A 19,039-nucleotide genomic window follows, 5' to 3' on the forward strand; every position below is an offset into this window, starting at 1 on the left:
AGTTAGCTTAATTAACTTCCTGCAAGCAGAATGTTCCACTTGCTCAGCTGAGAGATGTTAGCAAGTTATTGGTTGGGGGAAAGCACCTTTTAAAAAATTAATATTCTAAAAAATATGGGGCAGCAGTAGTATACAGCGTTTGGGTATAATCGTGTAAACAAGGCAGCTTGGACGCTACCATTTTTTAGGTAAATGTTCACTTCTCATCTGCAAAATCGGGAGAAGACCTTACTGAGTACACCTATACAAACAGAAAGGACTCCGAGGGACTGGGAAAACACCCTTTTACTGACCCCAGAAGGGAATTATCAGCATCCTTGCCTTTAGTTCTCAATAAAGCTCCAATTAGGGGAGGAGATAGGCTCTGGGGGATGATCACGAAAATTCTAGATGTCAGCGTTTCCTAACCCATAAAGGGGATGGATCATGTTCACCTATTTCAATGAGAGACCACCTTCAACCCTTCTGCCTCTTTCAGGTCGCTAAGGATCCTCGCTTTAGTTCTGGCTCCTTGCGCCGCCTGGCGTCTGTTTCCAGAAGTTGCCTGCGAGCTTCGGGGTCCTAGCTGCGGCCAGGCCTGTCCAAAGATTTGCCTAATTCCAGAGATCTTGTCTCCGCCCCTCCCCACTACCCGTTGAGGATTTTAAAGACGGCGATGAAAGGGCCGAGGTTAAGACGAAGGGGGCGTCCATTGGCTTCTCCACCTCCGCAAGGATGACGGAGTCAGGCGGTCCTCGGGCAGCTCGCGACCCGGAAGTCGCCGCCGGCGCGAGGCCCCCGTTGCCGAGCGCGGGCGCGCGGGGCGGAGCTTGGCGGAGAGGGGGAAGGGGTCGCCGGGGCTGCCGCCGCTCCCGCTCCTCGAGTTGGCGGCTCCCTCGGGGGCTGCTAGGCGGGCGTCGAGTCCGCAGGGCGCGCGGCCGCGGTCGCTGGGTGACACGCTCAGCCGCGGCCAGAGGCGACATGAGCGCCGCGGGGCTGTTGGCTCCGGCTCCGGCCCCGGCTGGAGCACCGCCGGCCCCGGAGTACTACCCCGAGGAGGACGAAGAGCTGGAGAGCGCCGAGGACGACGAGCGCAGCTGCCGCGGCCGCGAGTCGGATGAAGGTGCGTGCTCTGGCTGGCCCGGCAGCCCGGGGCGGGGGTGGGACCGCTGAGGGAGTGAGTGGGCTGCAGGGAGGGGCGGGACGACCGGCGGGGCGACCTCCGGGGCTGGGGGAGGCTGAAGGGGCCGCCGGGAGGAGCGCGGCTCCAGGAAGTCACCCCAACCTGCGCTGGGCCCGGGGCTTCTGCGGGGACGTCGTACCCTAACAGTTATGGGAAGGAGGGACTTGGGGAACTGCTGTCAGAGCTGGAGGTCCCTTGAAGATTATGTCCTCCCCTCAGCCGCCCCAGGTCTTTCCTGGTTGGAATGAGAAAGGCTTCCATTGAGTATCTTGAGTACTCCTCCCCTTTTGAGGTCCGGAGAGAATCAGAGTAAAGCCCAGCTTGGCTTCCAGGTGCTCTCCCCGACCCTCCACCCCGGGGAAATGCTTCAGCCAGCCCTGCTTTGGGCAGCGCAGGTCAGGTTGCTTAAAAGAACGGAACCTGGAATCAGCCAGATCTACGTCTAAATTTGGCTCACTGAACCCAGCTTTGTGACCTTCGACAACTTACTTAAGCTCGCGAGCCTCTTTCCCAGGCTGTAACGGGGCTTCCTAGCGTAGGTGTGAGGATTAAATGAGATGTGCATAAAGTACTTAGCCTGGTACTCAGTAGATGTTTTCGTAACACTGGGGAAGCAGGGGCAGGGGGAGATAGGGATTTGCTTAATGGTGCCCAGGTGTTGTGTTTTCAGTTCCACGTTCTTTCCGTTATCATTACTGCCTCTAAGAACATGGCTTTTCAAACTGGGCTTTACAGTTTGGCAAGTGTGAGGAAGACAGTTTTGGAAGGATTGAGGAAGAAACTACTGGAGAAGGAGAAAGGTGGGGGGAAAAAGCCATTAAAGGACACTGGAGGGGCGCCTGGGTGGCTCAGTGGGTTACAGCCTCTGCCTTCAGCTCAGGTCATGATCCGAGGGTCCTGGGATTGAGTCCCGCATTGGGCTCTCTGCTCAGCAAGGAGCCTACCCCCCCACCTCGCCGCCCCCTGCCTCTCTGCCTACTTGTGATCTCTGTCAAATAAATAAATAAAATCTTTAAAAAAAAAAAAAAAACACTGGAGAAGAAAGAGAGACCAATATATGGGTGGAATATAGGGCTGTGGAGGAAAAGGTTAGACTAGTTGCCGGACTGAGGAATAGGTTTTATTCATCTCAGTTCCCCACTGCCTAGTACAGTGGCTGGCCTATGACAGGAATTCAGTGAAGGTCTCATGACTGAAAGAGAGGAGAAGGCTTTGTGAGGATTTGGATCTGCAGCAGCCTTTAAAAAGGCAGCGACATGTGCAGGTAATAAAGTTGAAGGAACTAATTGCGTTTGATTGAACTACTTTTGAAGATAGGCCTTCACCAGGGATTTTCAATGTGAGACACTTGTAATTGCTCTTAATGCCCACAAGGGGGAGCGGCGAAGCCAGAATAGATTTTTATCCTTGCTCAAGCTGGGCTGTTGAAATTATGTAGACCCTCCACTATTTACTTTAAGAACAATGTTGAAGGGGCGCCTGGGTGGCTCAGTGGGTTAAGCCGCTGCCTTCGGCTCAGGTCATGATCTCGGAGTCCTGGGATCGAGCCCCGCATCGGGCTCTCTGCTCGGCGGGGAGCCTGCTTCCTCCTCTCTCTGCCTGCCTCTCTGCCTGCTTGTGATCTCTCTGTCAAATAAATAAATAAAATCTTTAAAAAAAAAAAAAAGAACAATGTTTAAAGTGTTCTGAAACACTTTCTGTTTTATCATCTTGTCTCCTTTCTTCTCCCTTTAGTTGTAACTTTGAAAATAATTTCAGTTATTAGAGTTCATTTCATTGGTTTGGGTTCTCCTTTGGATAAATGTGATGTAAAAATCCGTTAAGGGCATGGACCAGAAGAGAATGGACTTACTAGCTCATTTTGGAGCAGTGAGCAAGGCCTGGCTGCCTCTAGTTGTCCTGTCTGACACAGCTCTGTTTCCTGAGTGGCCAGAGGGGCTTCTGTAGAAGTAGCAGCCTTGACCACGACTGTCTCACGGACCCTGTTCTCTGGTTGCACTTGAGACGAAGACAGCTCTTTGCATAAGTCTGGCCATGTCTAAGTTGGAAATGGCATTTTCTTTCCTAAAGTAACTGTGTAATCTTTCTCACTGATGGATTCCCATGGGCCTGCATTCATTTTACAGAAGTTTAAGTGTCACTCTGTCAGGTGATACTATCTTTATGAATTATTATTTTAACCTTTTTTCCTGATTTTACTTAGACACTGAAGATGCTAGTGAAACTGACCTGGCAAAGCATGATGAAGAGGACTATGTAGAAATGAAGGAACAGTGAGTGTGATTCTTATATTTCTTGCTTGGAATACAGAATTGACAAGTAAATCTTGACAGTGACCTTGTGTGTATGGTTTTGGGAGCTTCCAAAGTCCAGTATATCTGTGCAGTTTCCCCCTTTAAATTTGTCATGTGTAATCGGTCTTCCTGTTAAAAGAATCTTTTGAGCATTGGCTAGGAAGAACCTTGAAGGAAATGATTCCAGGGAAATAAGGCCACGTATCAAGAGAGAACTGTTCCCCAGCTCTTCATGTTTTTGTTTAAATGTGAAAACCATTACTCAGGATAAAGGGTGCGTCATAACTATTTGGTTCTCAGATGGAAATGACCCCTCTGAGAGCTGAAGGTGTGCTGGCGCCTAGAGAGCTCAGGGAGAGCTGGACTGGAGAGCAGGGCTCCTGACTCCTGCTCCAGTGCCCTTTCCTCTGGTCACACATCCTGCCCTAAGCCTTCTCTAACTGTGCCTAGAGAAACCAGAACCACTCGTTTTTATTCTAAACACAGATGGAAGACTGTATAAAATAGATCTCAGAAGTATTTGTTGAATGTATTTTGAGGCTCTTGATTTGACTTTAAATTCTTTCATCTTTAAACTAGATGATCCACATTCCTTTTTTTGTAGGTCCTATTTTGCCAGTGGTTCGTGACCATCGTCTGGATTCTGTTCTCCTTTTCAGGCTCTGGAACCCAAAAGGGTAATTCAGCTAAATTCCACCAATGCTGCATAAAGAAGGATTACTTTAATAATTCATGTGATTTTTCTCACAGCTTCATTCCTGAAACTGTGCTTGGTCTTTATTTTTATTCTCTTTAGGCTTTTTACTGATTTACCTTGAACCATTTCCACATACCTTTCCTTTTACCAAATCTGATTTGTTTGCTTGTTATTTTTTCAGTACAAGCTCAGAAGTCAAAGGCATTGTTTGCTGCATTCGGTGTGGTGGGAAATTGAATACATTGGGTTTAAATACTGATCTATCGTGTGCAGTTGATACATCTGTTTTCTCTGTTTGGCATGTATAAGCATTCTTTTGAGATCTTTTTTTTTTTTTAAATTGAATGTGCCTCAATATAGGATACAGAAAAATTTTTTATTAAAATTGAATTCCTTGTGTGATTCAAGGTGAGTGTTGAGAGTACCTCAGAATTCTCATTGATCTTTTGATCAGACCACGTGTGTGATTGCCAGATTCTGCCAACTCTTTACTCAGTCTGTGTGAATAGTTCAGTTGTATTTACAGCCCTTCCTGGAGCAGTCAAAAAGCTCTTGTGCCTGTTATTTGTTGGACAGTGTTCGTTCAGGTTGCAAATCTTGTTTCTGTCACTGTAAAATTGGGGGTGTTTTTCAGGTAGAAGCAAAAATACTGTTGATTCATTTATGGAATCCACCATTCAAACAGACCTTGTTGTGGGGCATCTGGGTGGCTCAGTCACTGGGTGTCTGCCTTGGCTTAGGTCATGATCCCAGGGTCTTGGGATCGAGCCTCGCATTGGGCTCCCTGCTCAGTGGGAAGCCTGCTTCTCCCTCTCCCACTCCCCCTGCTTGTGTTCCCTCTCTCACTGTCTCTCTGTCAAATAAATAAAATCTTCAAAACAAAACAGACTTGTCAGAGTATAATTGCTTATAATCCATTTGGTGTGGGTTGGGGGGGGGGAATAACACGCTAGGCGGTTTTGCTTTGTGTGTGCTGTGTGTTCTCATCCAGCTGGGGCTGCAAATAAATCCTGCATTTTAACTTCTGTTACTGAATAACTATTATTTCTGATCCTAAAAGAGTAGTGCTTTTAAAAAATGACACGAAGGTTTATTAACTTGGTGCTTACACAGCTATGCTATCTATATAGCAAAACGTGCCAAGGGCATAATCTTACTCCTTTAGAATTTATAATCAAATTGTAGAGTTGGTAGAGGAGCCGCTGTGTTAATGCCTTTGTTACGTTTTCGTGTACGTTATTTATACTTCTAAATCCAGAAGGAAATGGGATCACGCTTTAGATTTTTTCTTTTATCTTCTTGCCTGTTTATCATTGTCCTTTATTAAAATCTGCGTGTCTTCATTTTTGTAGATTTTGGACTGATTCTCTAAAGGTGCAGTAATACAGGAGAGTCTGCAGACCTGGGATATGATTCAAGAACACAGAATCCTTGTCCCTTTCTGATCCCATTAGCTGCTGGTACATTTTAAACCAGCTGGCGGGCTTCCATTTTCTGTCTCCTAAAGGATGTTAATAACGTTCCGGTAACCGCCTAGGCGGTCCCTGTGTGTAGATTATTTTGGAGTCGAGTATTGAATGCTTTTGTCTCTCAGTGCGGCTTTCGTTGTCTCTCTTCACAGGATGTATCAGGATAAACTGGCTTCCCTCAAGAGACAGTTGCAGCAGCTGCAGGAAGGTTGGTGTGTCTTCTCACCCTTCGTTTCGTTTCTTTTTTTTTTTTTTTTTTAAAGATTTTATTATTTGACAGAGACACACAGCGAGAGAGGGAACACAAGCACGGGGAGTGGGAGAGGGAGAAGCAGGTTCCCCGCCAAGCAGGGAGCCCGATGCCAGGCTCGATCCCAGGACCCTGGCATCATGACCTGAGCCGAAGGCAGCCGCTTAACGAGTTAAGCCACACAGGCGCCCCTCACCCTTTGTTTCTAAATACACTGACTATCCCAAGCCTTCGAAGTCTGTGTATTTAACACCCCTGTGGGGAGTGATTTAAAATTTTTGCTATCTTCTGTCAGGAGAGTGGCAATTTTCTAACATTTTTGGACCCTCACTTAGGGCTTTTTGAAGAGCATGAGCTGAAAACCGCTGTGAGCCTAAAGCTAGAGAGAGAGATTGCTAAAGAATACATGACACTGCACCATTTTTTCCTAAACTAAATGCCGATGAGCTGTGGATTAGCCTTATTGTGTTCTCTGTGGTTTGCTTGGTAAGTTAAAAGTATTAAAAGTGGACTGTATCTTGTCCAGGGCTGTTTCCAGCTAAAGGCAGTTCAGTACGGGGTTGGGAGTGTTGGCTCTCAGGGCCGTCGCGGGCCTGAATCCTTACTCTGCTGCTTCCTGGAAATTTGACCTTGGGTGCGTCACTTCTTCCTGCTTAAATTTGTTTTCCAATTTTTGAAATGCACAGAGTGGAAGCCAATGATGTGATTAGTGGTGAGGGGCGTCTAGCCCTGCAGGGTGCACTGGGAGCTCAGGGTCAGCTGTGGCCAGCAACGCTTTGGCTTATTTTTGGGGGGCCGCCTCATCAGTGAAGCATCTTTTCCACCTGAACTACCCCATCTGACATTGATTTCTGCTAAATAGTGAAAAATGGTTCCCACGAATTGCTTTTGTATATCTTTGTTTTGTTTGTTTTTTCCTTTCCATAATAATGGAAGTATTACCAGAGAAAGGAGTACATTCTACCCTAGCAAGTCTGTAGGGCATACCCGGCATGGTTGAGTGCGGGATTTTGAAAAAGATACTCTCCTAATGAATTATGATCAGGAAACCCTTCCCACATTAATTCTGACTCTCCTAATTCACTGATGTTCGAACAGCAATGACTTGAGTAGACATTGGGTGAAAATCTATACCTGAGCTTTTCAGAATTGTCACTGGCCGTGTGTAGCTATCTAAATTTAATTAAATAAAATTAATAATTCAGTTCCTTAGTGCAGTTGCTACATTTCAGGTGCTTAGTAGCTATGTATGACTGGTGGCTCCCGTATTGAACAGTGAAACCTAGGACTTTTTCGCTGTTGCAGAGAAAGTCCTACTGGACGGTATATGATCTGGGCCTTACTGAGAGAATGAGCTTTTTTCCGAAAAGGGAGCCCCATTGACTCCCAACTGCAGCAGCTGGTGATCAGAATCACTTGAGGAAGCGTGTACCTTTCCACTCCCATCACTTGTTCTAGCAAGCGTTACTTGCTACAGAGTCTTAATCCACTAGGTGGGATGATTTCTGCTCGGGGCCTTGGTTGAGAACCAGAGTCTAGTTAGCTCTGTTTGCACGTTCCTTTCCCTGGTTTTATTTACTCTGATGGTATTAAAACAGTTATTGCTGGTGCTAGGCAATTTTAGGAACTGAAATGTAGGGCAGATTGATTTTCACAGTAATGTTTTATTTTGTAAATCTCAAAATCAGGTACGTTACAGGAATATCAGAAGAGGATGAAAAAACTAGATCAGCAGTACAAAGAGAGGATCCGAAATGCAGGTGAGGCTCTGTCTCAGGTGGGAACACATCCTCTTCAGGTGTCCTTTTGCTGGTCATCTGTATAATGGGGCCATAAGAGTTGTTGTCTAAAATGCAAATTCTATATTCTCAGATATGGGGGAGGGGAGAGTTTGGGGGAAGAGAGACTCTAAAGCTTCAGTTGTAGAAAACTGGCTCATCTTTCTTCCAGTGGCCAATGAATGGCCTGTAGTTGAGCTTACTAGTGGTGGCTCCATACAGAACAGGCTCCCTGGCTCCCCTGGGTAAGTGGTTTCACACATTCTTTCTCGCGTCTGCGTGGCTTCCCGAGTGGACCATGAGAGGAGCTACATGGGAAAGAAATGGAGCTTGTTTCACTCTTGCTGGAAGGTCGTTTCTTCTGGTATCCTCTGCCCTGGGAGGAAGAGGTGTTCTTGTTTTTCCCCTGGAGTATTACAAGCATTTAGGGGAAGAGTATACTGTAACAGAGCAAATGTATTCATTCAGTAAGAATTTGTTGAGCACCTGCTATATCCAAACTCTGAGCAGCATGAAATAGCGGAACACGTTGTCCTTGACTTTAGGAAATGTGCGATTTCATTGACGGAAGACATCCAAACGTGGAAAAAGTTAAGGAACTTTCTGAGGTAAATGAAGAATCATGCACAAAGTAAGATGTGACTGTTCAAAGTGCATAAACATTCCTGGGCTTACAGGGAATGTGTCATAAGTGTTCGATTTGGAAGCTCCTCATCAGCCAGCGTTTTGAGCGCCAGCACGGTGTCCCTGCAGTGGTGAAAGTGATGTTGGGTTTTTCACATGAGGTCTGGGTGCCATTCCTCGGGCTGCTGTCCTCTCGCTTTCTGATCCGGTGACTTCCCAGCTTCCCATCGGTGGAACTGTTTCATCCTCTGGGAAGTAGACGTCTCTTGTACACCAACAGGCAGAAGGGGAGCTGAAGGGCATGGGAGGCACTGGGAAAAAGGAAATAATAGCCTCTGTCCACATCCTGGCTGCCCCTGAGGTTACCCCCACTGCGAGCTGAGTTCCTAAGGCACCTCCTCAGGACATCGGTGAAATCCCTTGCCACCTTCCCAGTGTTCCCCTATAGCAGGGAAAGGTGCACCGTGGAGGGATGAAGGCCCAGGTTTGGTCTCCTCTCTGCAGCTTAGATCTTGTGCCTGTAAGGAGGTTTGCTCTTGGAACCTCAGGTTCCCCATCTGTGGAGGGCAGTACACAAACCTCCCGGGACGGGCGAAAGAGGCAAGTGAGGAAGGTAAACAGACGTGATCCGCAGCTAGAACTGCTGCGTGAGTACTGAGTGGTTTTCCTTAGTTCCGCTCTTGGTCCTGTTCTTGCAGGTTCTTTCAGAAACATTTTCTGTCCCCTGCCCCCTCACCCCCCAGGTATAAATGCTGAAGAACTCCTAAATGAGTCCCAGCTTGAGCCTTAAGGGGCACATTCTCACAGAGCTAACCCGCTTGTTCCTGTTGTGTTGGTGCCTGGCTGTTGTAACTCAGACCTCTTACTACTCTGAGAGCTGATGGCCATTTTGACTTGGTGCAGGGTGGTTTCTAAGAATGGCACATAGGCAATGCATCAAATTCATTTGTGCGTCTAAAGCACTGGTGGGAGTGAGCGTGTTGGTCTAGGTGTGCCTGGGCTCAAGTGCTCAGCCATTGCCAGGGCCAGAATGATCAGGGCTTCCGGGTGATAAAATACTTGTCCCTTTCCTCGGTTAAATTTATTTTTCTCTTTCTTTTTTCTTTTTCTTTCTTTCTTTCTTTTTTTTTTTTTTTTTTTTTTGAAGTAGGTTCCACACCTAGCATAGGGCTTAAACTCAAAGCCCTGAGATTGAGAGTCCTGTGCTCCACTGACTGAGCCAGCCAGGCACCGCTCCTCAGTTAAATTTCTTTTTTTTTTTTTTTTTTTAAAGATTTTATTTATTTATTTGACAGAGAGAAATCACAAGTAGGCAGAGAGGCAGGCAGAGAGAGAGGAGGAAGCAGGCTCCCTGCTGAGCAGAGAGCCCGATGTGGGGCTTGAACCCAGGACCTGGGATCATGACCTGAGCCGAAGGCAGCGGCTTAACCCACTGAGCCACCCAGGCGCCCCTCCTCAGTTAAATTTCTTATTTATTTATTTTTTTAAAAGACTTTATTTATTTATTTGACAGACAGAGATCACAAGTAGGCAGAGAGGCAGGCAGAGAGGAGGAAGCAGGCTCCCCGCTGAGCAGAGAGCCCGATGCAGGGCCCGAGGTCCCAGGACCCCCAGATCATGACCTGAGCCAAGGGCAGAGGCTTTAACCCACTTAGCCACCCAGGCGCCCCTAAATTTCTTATTCGGCATCTGTTCATTGAGATCTGAATTCTTAATCTGGAGTCCCGAAACTCAGATTTCTACGAAATTACCTGTGGCTGTGCCTAGATGCTGTTTCAGGGGGAAAGAGATCCATAGGCTTTATCACATTTGTGAAGGAGACCGTGGTAAAATGTAATCCATGCGTCCTGGAGTTGTGGGTTCCCCAGCAATCTTTGTGACGTATGCAGCAGCTTGACTGTCACCCAGAAAAGATGAGATGCCGTGGATCTATTTTGTTCAAAGGACTGGCTCTAGAGAGGCTTACAATCTAGTGGTGGGGGGAGCTGCTGTGTAAACAGCTGCTAGTCGCCTGCACAGAGTGGGTGATGAAGCTGGTGACCAATGTCTGGTGGCTGCTTGGACATGTCCGAGGGGCGGATGGCAAGTGAAGGGTCCTCAGGAAAGGCTCCGTTAACTCTGAAGCTTGGAATTGCACTCAGACCCAGTGGGTGTTGCCGTGAAGGTGAGGCAAGATGAGGGGGCTTCGTGGCTTGTGAAGAATGCCCCCGGGGGGCTCAGAACCTCTGCCCTCTGAGTTCTCTGGAACTGTCCTTCCTTGCCACACAGAGACCTTCACACATGCTTTAAAAACATCAGTGTTGACTCTGCTTCGGGAGTAATTGCGTTGTTCCTTCCTGACCCATCCTACCCTGTAGGTACTGAGTGAAAGAAGGGGGATGACTTTCGGTGTTATTTTGCTGGGGTACTTTGGTTCCTGCTGCTTGCTTTTGACCTTGGGCAGAACTGCTGGAAGTGATCCTGTTCGGGGCCAGATTTTAACTAGTCATGAGAGTTTCTTCCATCCTTCCCCTTCATGTATATCAACACTTTACTGATGGAAACATTTTGCTCTGTGTTACCATGCTCTTCGAAAGCAGTTAGTGCCTCTAAATGAATCCTACCATCACTGTCTAGAAAGGTGACTCGGCCTAGCGAATCTAATTGCACGTTTTATCTCTTTCAGAGCTCTTCCTCCAGCTGGAAGTAAGTACCTTGGATCTTCTGGGTTGCAGGCCCTCTGTGAGACTGGAATCTTGCTTTCCCAATCCAGAGAACCTTTCCTTCTGTCACCCAATGGACGGTTAAGCCACCAGATGCAAGCCTTCATCACTCTTCTGTTTGACTAAAGGACATATTGGGTCTCAATTTGGAAATTCCTATCTATTCATTTGTAGGTTGAATAGCCTCTGCTTGTCACAGGACACTAGGGGATGCTCGCCTCTCACTGCTTTCTTGTTGACTTTTATCTCACGTTAAAGCCGTCCAGGAGTATGTCTGAATTATAACAGTCTAATAATTTGTTATATTGGTCCTTGACGCAGCCCAGCCTCTGAATTGGCTCAGTGGTCCAGGTTTTACAGCTGAAGCTGTCTGGGTCGGTAGGAAAGACGGATTTAACATTTTTGCTTTCCTTCAGCAGACATCTAAGTGTTGCTAAGTGAAGCATAGTGTGGTGGTACAGAGATGGGGGCCTGAATCTTGGATGATGATCTCTTCCTGGGGTGGCTAGTGTGTAGGTGTGGGGAGGTCCCATCTTTATCAGAGCCACACAGGCGTGTGAGAAGGTCATGCTTTAACAGAGCACGTTATCAGACACCATTTTACTCTGAAGTCAGTGCAGCACGCATTGTCACAGCCCGCAGGATTATGGGATCCCCAGCTGTGGCCCACCATAAGCGGCCTTGTTCTTCACTTAATACGATGGTGAGATTTGAAAAATGAACGCTTTTTTAATTTGGTATTTCAGTGTTTGAGTACTTGAGGGTTCAGGGGTACCTAATAAATGATTTTCTATTCTAGTTGATCTTCATTTTGGCATAAATACCAACAAATACAGTAACTTGGGCCACCTTGACTCAGTATTTTGTAATTGCAATGAATTTTGAATGTAGGTATTACAACTGGAATATACTGTTTTCCTCCAAAATTGTGGCTTTAAAAGAATTTGTCTTTGAGAATCTTAAGTTCTATTAACAGAAGCCATGCAGTGTAAGAGGTGGGAGAGGGGAAATACTGAGTAGCAAGGGGGGTACGCTCGTAAAGACAAGCAGAAGTCGTATGGTTCAGTTTTATGCATTCATGGGGAAACTCGTTCCCAGACGTCTCACTACTGCCAGTGCACGTGTGAGGGCCGCTCTCCCACATTTCTCGTAAAGGTATTTTCTGGGCTCCCGAGTGCAGAGTCAGGCTTGGAGTTGGAGCTCTGGTTGCAAGGGCCCCACGGAGCCCTAGCCTGTGTTTCTCTTTTGCTCAGACTGAACAGGTGGAGAGAAACTACATTAAAGAAAAGAAGGCAGCGGTGAAAGAATTTGAAGACAAGAAAGTAGAGCTGAAGGAGAACCTGATTGCTGAGCTAGAGGAGAAGAAGAAAATGATCGAAAATGAAAAGCTGACTATGGAGCTGACAGGAGGTATGAAAGCACCCCAGGGCGGGATCCCAGGAGCCCTGGGTGGGGCCCGGAGGGGTGCCGCGGTCCTCCCTGTGTTCATTCTCCAGAGTGAGCCGGAAGGAGGGTGGGTTTTGACCCGACGGCTCAGAGTTCTAGCTCTGTGTGGTACTGGCTGTGCGACTTCAGTCAAGCTACTGAATGTCTCTGAGCCTACTTCCCCCTCTACAAAATGGGGCTGATCAGACCTTGTCTCACAGGACTGTGGTCAGAAATGTGAGTGCCTAGCATAGTGCCCTGTGTGGAACAGGTGTTCAGTGAATGGTAGACCTTTAGTCATGGCTGCAACTGCTGGCTTACGCTTTATTGAAACTCCTGGGTCAGCTGGCATTCATGGATGCCTTACCGGAGTGCCTCTGGGGTGGTAGGAATCTCTCTGCTTTGTATTTTTCAGTCTGCCTTAATTACAGAAAAGGCATTGTCTTCTTTGACCTAGATGTGAGAACAAAGGTGTTAGACTGTATCATCTGTGCTCTTAGATCCCTTCCCTAGGTGTTACTGTGAACATTTCAGACAGAGTTGGTACAAATTTGGCAGGAGTAAGCTAAACTGAACTAGTTTCCTGTAAAGGTAGTAAAGTTACATTAGACTCTGTGCCAGTCCTCCCTTGTCTTCTAGTTTTTAGTAATTCGCATACGGGAACTCAGCAGGATGTAGGCAAGTTTAAGGGAGAAACAATATGGGCTGTTCTGTTGCCATATGTAGACTGATGAATCCTAGAAGGGTGCAGGGCAGGAAGTGGCTCGAACTATGTATTTTGGAACTTGGCAAAATTTCTGTCAGTGAGTACTGCAAGACAAGCCAGTGGGGAGTTTGTCACCTGGCTGTGTGAGCACATGCCTTCCGCACACCCTCACATTTCACTCTTACCGTGTGCAGAAGGTGCTGTAGCTCTGGCGTGTCTCGTTTTAACAGACGTCTGTAAGAGATGCGTTGTTTTCAGATTAAGTCCTTGGGGGTGGACTTAAAAAGTAAGAGTTGAGAAGTAGTATTTCCTCTTCTGTATTTCTGGTGCTGTGACCCAACACAGCCCTTCGATTGACATAAACGTCTGGCCCCAACCCCCATGATGTACCTGTGAGAATGTGGTGTGTCTGAAGCGGGTGGGGGCGGGGGTCTGATTCTTGAAAAATCTCTCTTCTGGTATCTCTCTCCTTGAAAGACTTGGCAGAAGGAATTAATTCCTTGAAGGCCTCTGCAAGCGGCTTAGAAATTTTTTTTTTTTTGGTGAGAGTGGATGTTAAAATAGCATCTCCAGACAGCACCGTCTTGTTCTTTGGCCACGCTTTGTTGATGAGCCCGCTAGCACGATGCTCCCTTGTTTGGGACCAGTCTGCCTGCCTGTTTTCTGACCTGGACACCATTTTCTTTGACGATGGCTGCTTCTGGCGTTGATGCCTCATCGCTCTCTGCTGGAGCCACCAGATGTTCAGGAGTCTTCATTAGGCTAGTGGGAAATAGTGTCGGTTTATAGCTGCTCCCTTTCCATCTGCAGGGAAAGCTGTCCTCACCTTACCTGTGATTCCGCATCCTGCTTATTAACAGGCGATCGACATTGTTTGGCCAGGCCGTTTTGCAGCCAGAATCTTAACTGGGACAGGAGGCCTCCCCAGTGACTGGAGGCTGAGCCTGCCAGGGTAGAAAAGACAAATAAATGCAGGGAAGTCATTTGTAACGCAGTAAAATAGATTACACAAGTGCTTAAAGCTAGCCACGGGCATTAAAGGTACCGATGTCCTTCCTCAATCCATTTGGTACCCTTGGTATGGAAAGCTGTGCCAAGGTAATGATAGAGTGTCGGAAGAAAAGGCAGTGGAGCTAGAAGGATAATTAGCGTTTCCACAGATGGTGCTGCTATGATGCTGGATTAAAGGCCTGATTTCATTCCTCTCCTTGACTGACTGATTTCACCTTTGTGGATTGATGCCCAATCTCCGCGTTGCCTGGCTCTGCCCGGAAAAGATATTTCATAAAATCTCTTCTTCTGGTTCCACGTGAAGGTCTCTCGAAAAACAACATTGGTTTAGAGTCTGATGGGACGCTTAGACCAAATAACCCATTGGGAATGGGGGGACCAAGTGATCTGCTTTGTGTGAAGGGCCTTGAAAGCATTCGCAGACTCTGCGGGAGTTAGTGGAAGCTTCTCTCCACCACCCACGCTGCTTGAGAAGAACTCAGGACAGCGGGTTGTGCAGGTGGAAAGGCGTCCTGTCGGTAAGGAGACCGGGGTGGATTCTCGATCAGTGCTCCCCCACCTTGGGGGTCTCGATGACAGGCGGCTGCTGCTTCAGCGGGTCCGGAGTGAAGCCTGCGATCTCGAATTTCTAGCCGCCGGCCAGGGGCTGCTGATGCTTTCCACTGGACCACACTGAGTAGTGAGGGTATAGGTGGAATTTCCCGTGTGAGTTTTCTCTGAAGTTGAGGCCAAGGTGGTAAGTAACCCAGTTAATCAGTGTGAACTTAATGAGCTTTCAAGTGTGGGGAGCTTTATCATTCTTTATCCATCTGTCCTCTTTTGTCTTGAGGATAGCTCCCTTTTCTCCTTTGTCTCAACAGCCCGCCAACCACTACTTCATTTTCTTTTGTAAATTTTTGCCTCTCTGGGGCATCTTCCAACCCTCAGGCCCCTGTGGCAGTTACTCAAGACCTCATCAAGCCTGTGAGTTTCCCTTAGAAGATAAGTGGATTCATACCTGGAGCCATGAGTACTTATAATACTAAAATCAAAATTATGATATCAAAATATAACGTTAAAGGACTGCTTCCTGATTATGTCCCTCGAGCCAGGTGTTACATGAAAGTATGAGAACTGCCTTGGTAGGCTGATGGATGTGGACGGATCCTGACCCTGTCGTGAACTTGGTTCTGTGGTGGGGTTTTCTTATTTAGGAAGGAGATGGTACAATCTGCTTTGGAGATTTGGTGCAAAGATGGGGTGAGACAGTGCCTGTGAGGTGCTTCAAGAAGCGGCCGGCACATAGAGTAAGCACTTCGGGAAGTTGTAAGGTCCTTTGACCTGACTTGGCAAAGCGGCCTCAGAGGAGCGGAGGCATCTGTTCAAAGTGCCCCAGCGTGGTAGTGCGTAAGCCAGAATTGGTCTTACCCACCACATGATAACTGACTTTCTACCGTGGAATTACTGTGGATTCGTGTGCTACTGAGTGATTCATAAAATGAGGCTAGTAGGTAAGGACTGTGTCCTCAGGGAGCTTGTATTCTCCTAGTTACAAGACTGACACAGCTTCTTCATCTTGCCCAGTGTAAGACGGTGTCCACAGAGCATGCTCCTAAATGAAGGTGAAGACTTCTCAGGTTTGTTTTTACTGATCGTAAAACCTCATGGAGGTCTCTGTGGTTGTTCTGATGCTGGCGTGGTTTCCCACAATGAGGAACAGATGCCAGTGAGTAGGAACCTTGGAAGTCCAGGCAAGGAGAAATGTCCCCATGAAATATCTGGCTGGGGAGAGTGGAAGAGGTGACCTGGACTTTGGGTGGAGCGGGCTTGTCCCCAAGACGGCTTTGCTGGTGCTGCCATTGTGGAATTGAGGTGTTTTCAGAGGAAGTTCACTGTCTTGACACCATCCTTATTCTCCGGAGAGCTTTGTCCCCAGGGAGATGGGGCCCTTCGTTCCTACCCTGGTTGGTCACTGAAGACCTGACCTTGATTCTTATCTCACCTCTCCCCACCCATCTCCTACCAGCACCCACAGCACCATTCCTGATGTGGATGAGCCCCTCCCAACCCCTTAGGGAGGGGCCTGGGCTTTGCTCTGGGCCACTGGGCTCGCCCCATGATGCCCTGCTTCAGGTTTGGGGGCAATTGCCAATCTGCTATAGTGGTTACGCTGCAGTGGCTTTTTTTTTTTTTTTTTTAATTAGCAGAAACCAGCATTGGAAGGGGTGGGGAGAAGCAGAGGGAGAGAAACGCAAGCAGACTCCCCGCTGAGTGCGGAGGAGCACAGCTCGGGACTCTGATCTCAGGACCCTGAAATATGACCTGAGCTGAAGCCAGGAGTCGGATGCTCAGCTGACTGAGTCACCAGGTGCCCCAACATTCTTAAGGAGCCTCCTCTGAATCACTGTAGCTGCTGTTTTTCAGTGGCTAAACAAGTGTTTGGTTTTAGTAGTTTAAGTATGTTCTTGTGAAGCTTTTACTGCATTTATGTGCCATAGGCCCATAAGCTGTTGGAGTGAATGACTAGGTCCAGAGAAGTGTGGAACCCAAGGCCAGCAGGGAAGTGCTAATTGTATGGTAATTGCAGGTAATTAATGTTATCGGGAATATGTCTCCATAGGGACAGTGCTTTAATGGCTCTGCCCAGCACTGACGCAGCCTGCGTCCCATTTCGTAGCCAGCATGCCCGGTGCTACCTGGAGGGTGCCCGTGTCTGTCGGGAGGCCGTTCCCGCTGGCCTTGCCGGTGAGCGGAGTAGGAAGGATTTGCACTATTGTCACGTAGACAAGGTGGTTGGGAGAGGAGTACTCATTCAGTGTTCTGTCTCCTCTCTTCCTCCCGCCTCTGGTGTGTTGGGTGCTCAGTTGGGTCACTGTTGATGTTCAGTTGGACCCATAAAAGGTCTTGGGTTTTCTGAGGGGCTTTCTGACGTAAGTCAGAGTTGTGTTGGGCTCGTCTGCGAGGCCAGCTGACTTCCCGCTCAAGTGCCTTCTCCAGGGCTGCCATGCTCCAAGGTCTGGGTTTTACTCTCGGAAGTTTGATTTTTGTGGTGGATCCAGATTGAGCCCGCTGGGACTCTCGCTGGCCAAACTCCAGGGACGTTGATATTATAGACTCAGAAGGCCAGCCTCTTGCTTCTCGTGAGAAGTGGAACTTCTGGGTGGGTTCAGACCCAGGTAGTCCGATATCCTTTCCCCTCTGTGAAAAATGTAATCGCAGGAGGTTGGAGCAAAGTGAGTGGAGTAGGTAATTTGTGTAGTTTGGGGCTGTGATACTTATATGGTGGTCTTCCCTACAAGCCGCATCTTCCACGTGGACCATGGCCAGGCCTGCTCCCCACTCTCCTGGATGGTGGTGGGGACAGGCCAGTACATTTCAGAGGTGTTTTTGAGAGCACCTTCCTTCTGCTGAAGTTGTCTTTTGGATGAAAATTGATTAGGTTATTGTGGTGACTAGGCTAGTAAAATGGATCAATTTCCACTATTTCCTAAGAAGAATTCGATTATATATTCTGATCTATGAGTGATGCAGCTACGATTTTCTGAGCTTATTGGCCATGGTAAGACTGCGTTACTCCCACATTCTCTCAGCTGTGCCTTTACTTGGCTTACTTCCATCAAGTATTGCCCACCTTCCCCACCCCCCAGACTTGGCTGCCCAGAGGGCAGGGCACACTGGGCCATTGTCTTCAGTGACTAGAACATTCCATGACGTCCACCTGCTAGGTGCTCTTTCTCTAGTGGTCTTCGGGTTTGGTGAGCTCCTTTCACACCTTGTTTTCTGAATTAGGCGTGAATGTTGCAGAGCCTCAGAGCTGATGTCACTTGTCATCAAGTATGTAACTTCATTCAGCTGTTTGCCCCTTGGCTTTTTAAAGAGATTTTTGTATAGTGTGTTCTTGGCTGCAGACACGATAAAACTAGCATTGATTGAACTCTTGCTACGCCAGGCATCGTGTTTAGGGCTGTACTGGTATCAGCTCCCGTAACCCTCCCAACATCCTGTGGGGGAAGCGTTACTGATAATTCTGTTTTATGAAGAAAGTTGAGACAAGCGTTTACATGGCCTGCCTTAGGTCACGCGGCTGCAGCAGGGAGTCACGACCGCCGCCTGTAAGTTAGTGGAGAAGTGTGCCAGCGTGGCTGAGGGTGAGAGATTGCTGGTAGAGGGGACGACTGTCTCCTCACTTTTTCTCAGGGGTGAGTGTGTTTGTCCTACTTCTTCATGCCCCCACTCCCCTGTATACCTTTTTTTTTTTTTTTAAAGATTTTTATTTATTTATTTGACAGAGATCACAAGTAGGCAGAGAGAGGAGGAAGCAGGCTCCATGCTGAGCAGAGAGCCCGATGCGGGGCTCGATCCCAGGACCCTGGGATGATGACCTGAGCTGAAGGCAGATGCTTTAACCCACTGAGCCACTCAGGCGCCCCTCCCCCATATACCTTTACAAATACTCATCAGGTCTGTGGTTCTCATCACTTACCTTCCACTTATAGGGGGTAAAAAAATCATTGTTACCCATTTCCCTTTATAAGAGCAACACACAGAAGTATCTTTTGACTTCGTACATGTGATTATTATATATTCACAGATTGTGCACCTTGCTGTGGTGGAAGGGCTACACTTGAATTCCATAAGGTTGTCCTGTCTGCTGTGCTGATAGTACGCACGGTCATGAATGAATGATACTGTCAGGCTTGACGTCATCTAGTCGTTCTGCAGGAAACTCCGTAGAGCCCGTACTATGTGCCTGAACTATTGTGAGGTGCTGGGGTGGAATTCAGGAATTTCGGGGGAAAACGTCCCATACAGTGTGGGGCTTGCTAGCCAGAGCTTTGTACAGAGGTTTGCGCTGGTTGCTTGGAAGATGGTGTGACTCTGGAAGCCATCATGGGACAGGGAGCATTGAGCTGGCTCTCAAGGGATGTTGTGTAGGAGTATG

At 47.7% G+C, this 19,039-nt stretch overlaps 1 protein-coding gene across 7 annotated transcripts in view; it reads left to right on the top strand.

Moving 5' to 3' along the window:
* The first annotated feature begins 778 nt into the window (after positions 1-778).
* Positions 779-19,039, top strand: part of SUDS3 (SDS3 homolog, SIN3A corepressor complex component) — a 210,080-nt gene continuing 191,819 nt past the window's right edge. For 4 of the 7 annotated variants that reach the window (XM_047698315.1, XM_047698314.1, XM_047698316.1 and 1 more), the window contains exons 1-6: positions 784-1,102; positions 3,366-3,435; positions 5,775-5,830; positions 7,561-7,632; positions 10,940-10,959; positions 12,230-12,386. In XM_047698315.1, coding sequence (XP_047554271.1) covers positions 961-1,102; positions 3,366-3,435; positions 5,775-5,830; positions 7,561-7,632; positions 10,940-10,959; positions 12,230-12,386 — 517 coding nt within the window. In that variant the 5' untranslated portion in view covers positions 784-960. Of the gene's footprint in view, positions 1,103-3,365; positions 3,436-5,774; positions 5,831-7,560; positions 7,633-10,939; positions 10,960-12,229; positions 12,387-19,039 lie in introns of all 7 variants that reach the window. The other 3 variants (XM_047698312.1, XM_047698313.1, XM_047698318.1) reach the window with 3 other exon arrangements.

This window comes from Lutra lutra, chromosome 12, assembly GCF_902655055.1.
Source record: "Lutra lutra chromosome 12, mLutLut1.2, whole genome shotgun sequence".
Taxonomy (NCBI): domain Eukaryota; kingdom Metazoa; phylum Chordata; class Mammalia; order Carnivora; family Mustelidae; genus Lutra; species Lutra lutra.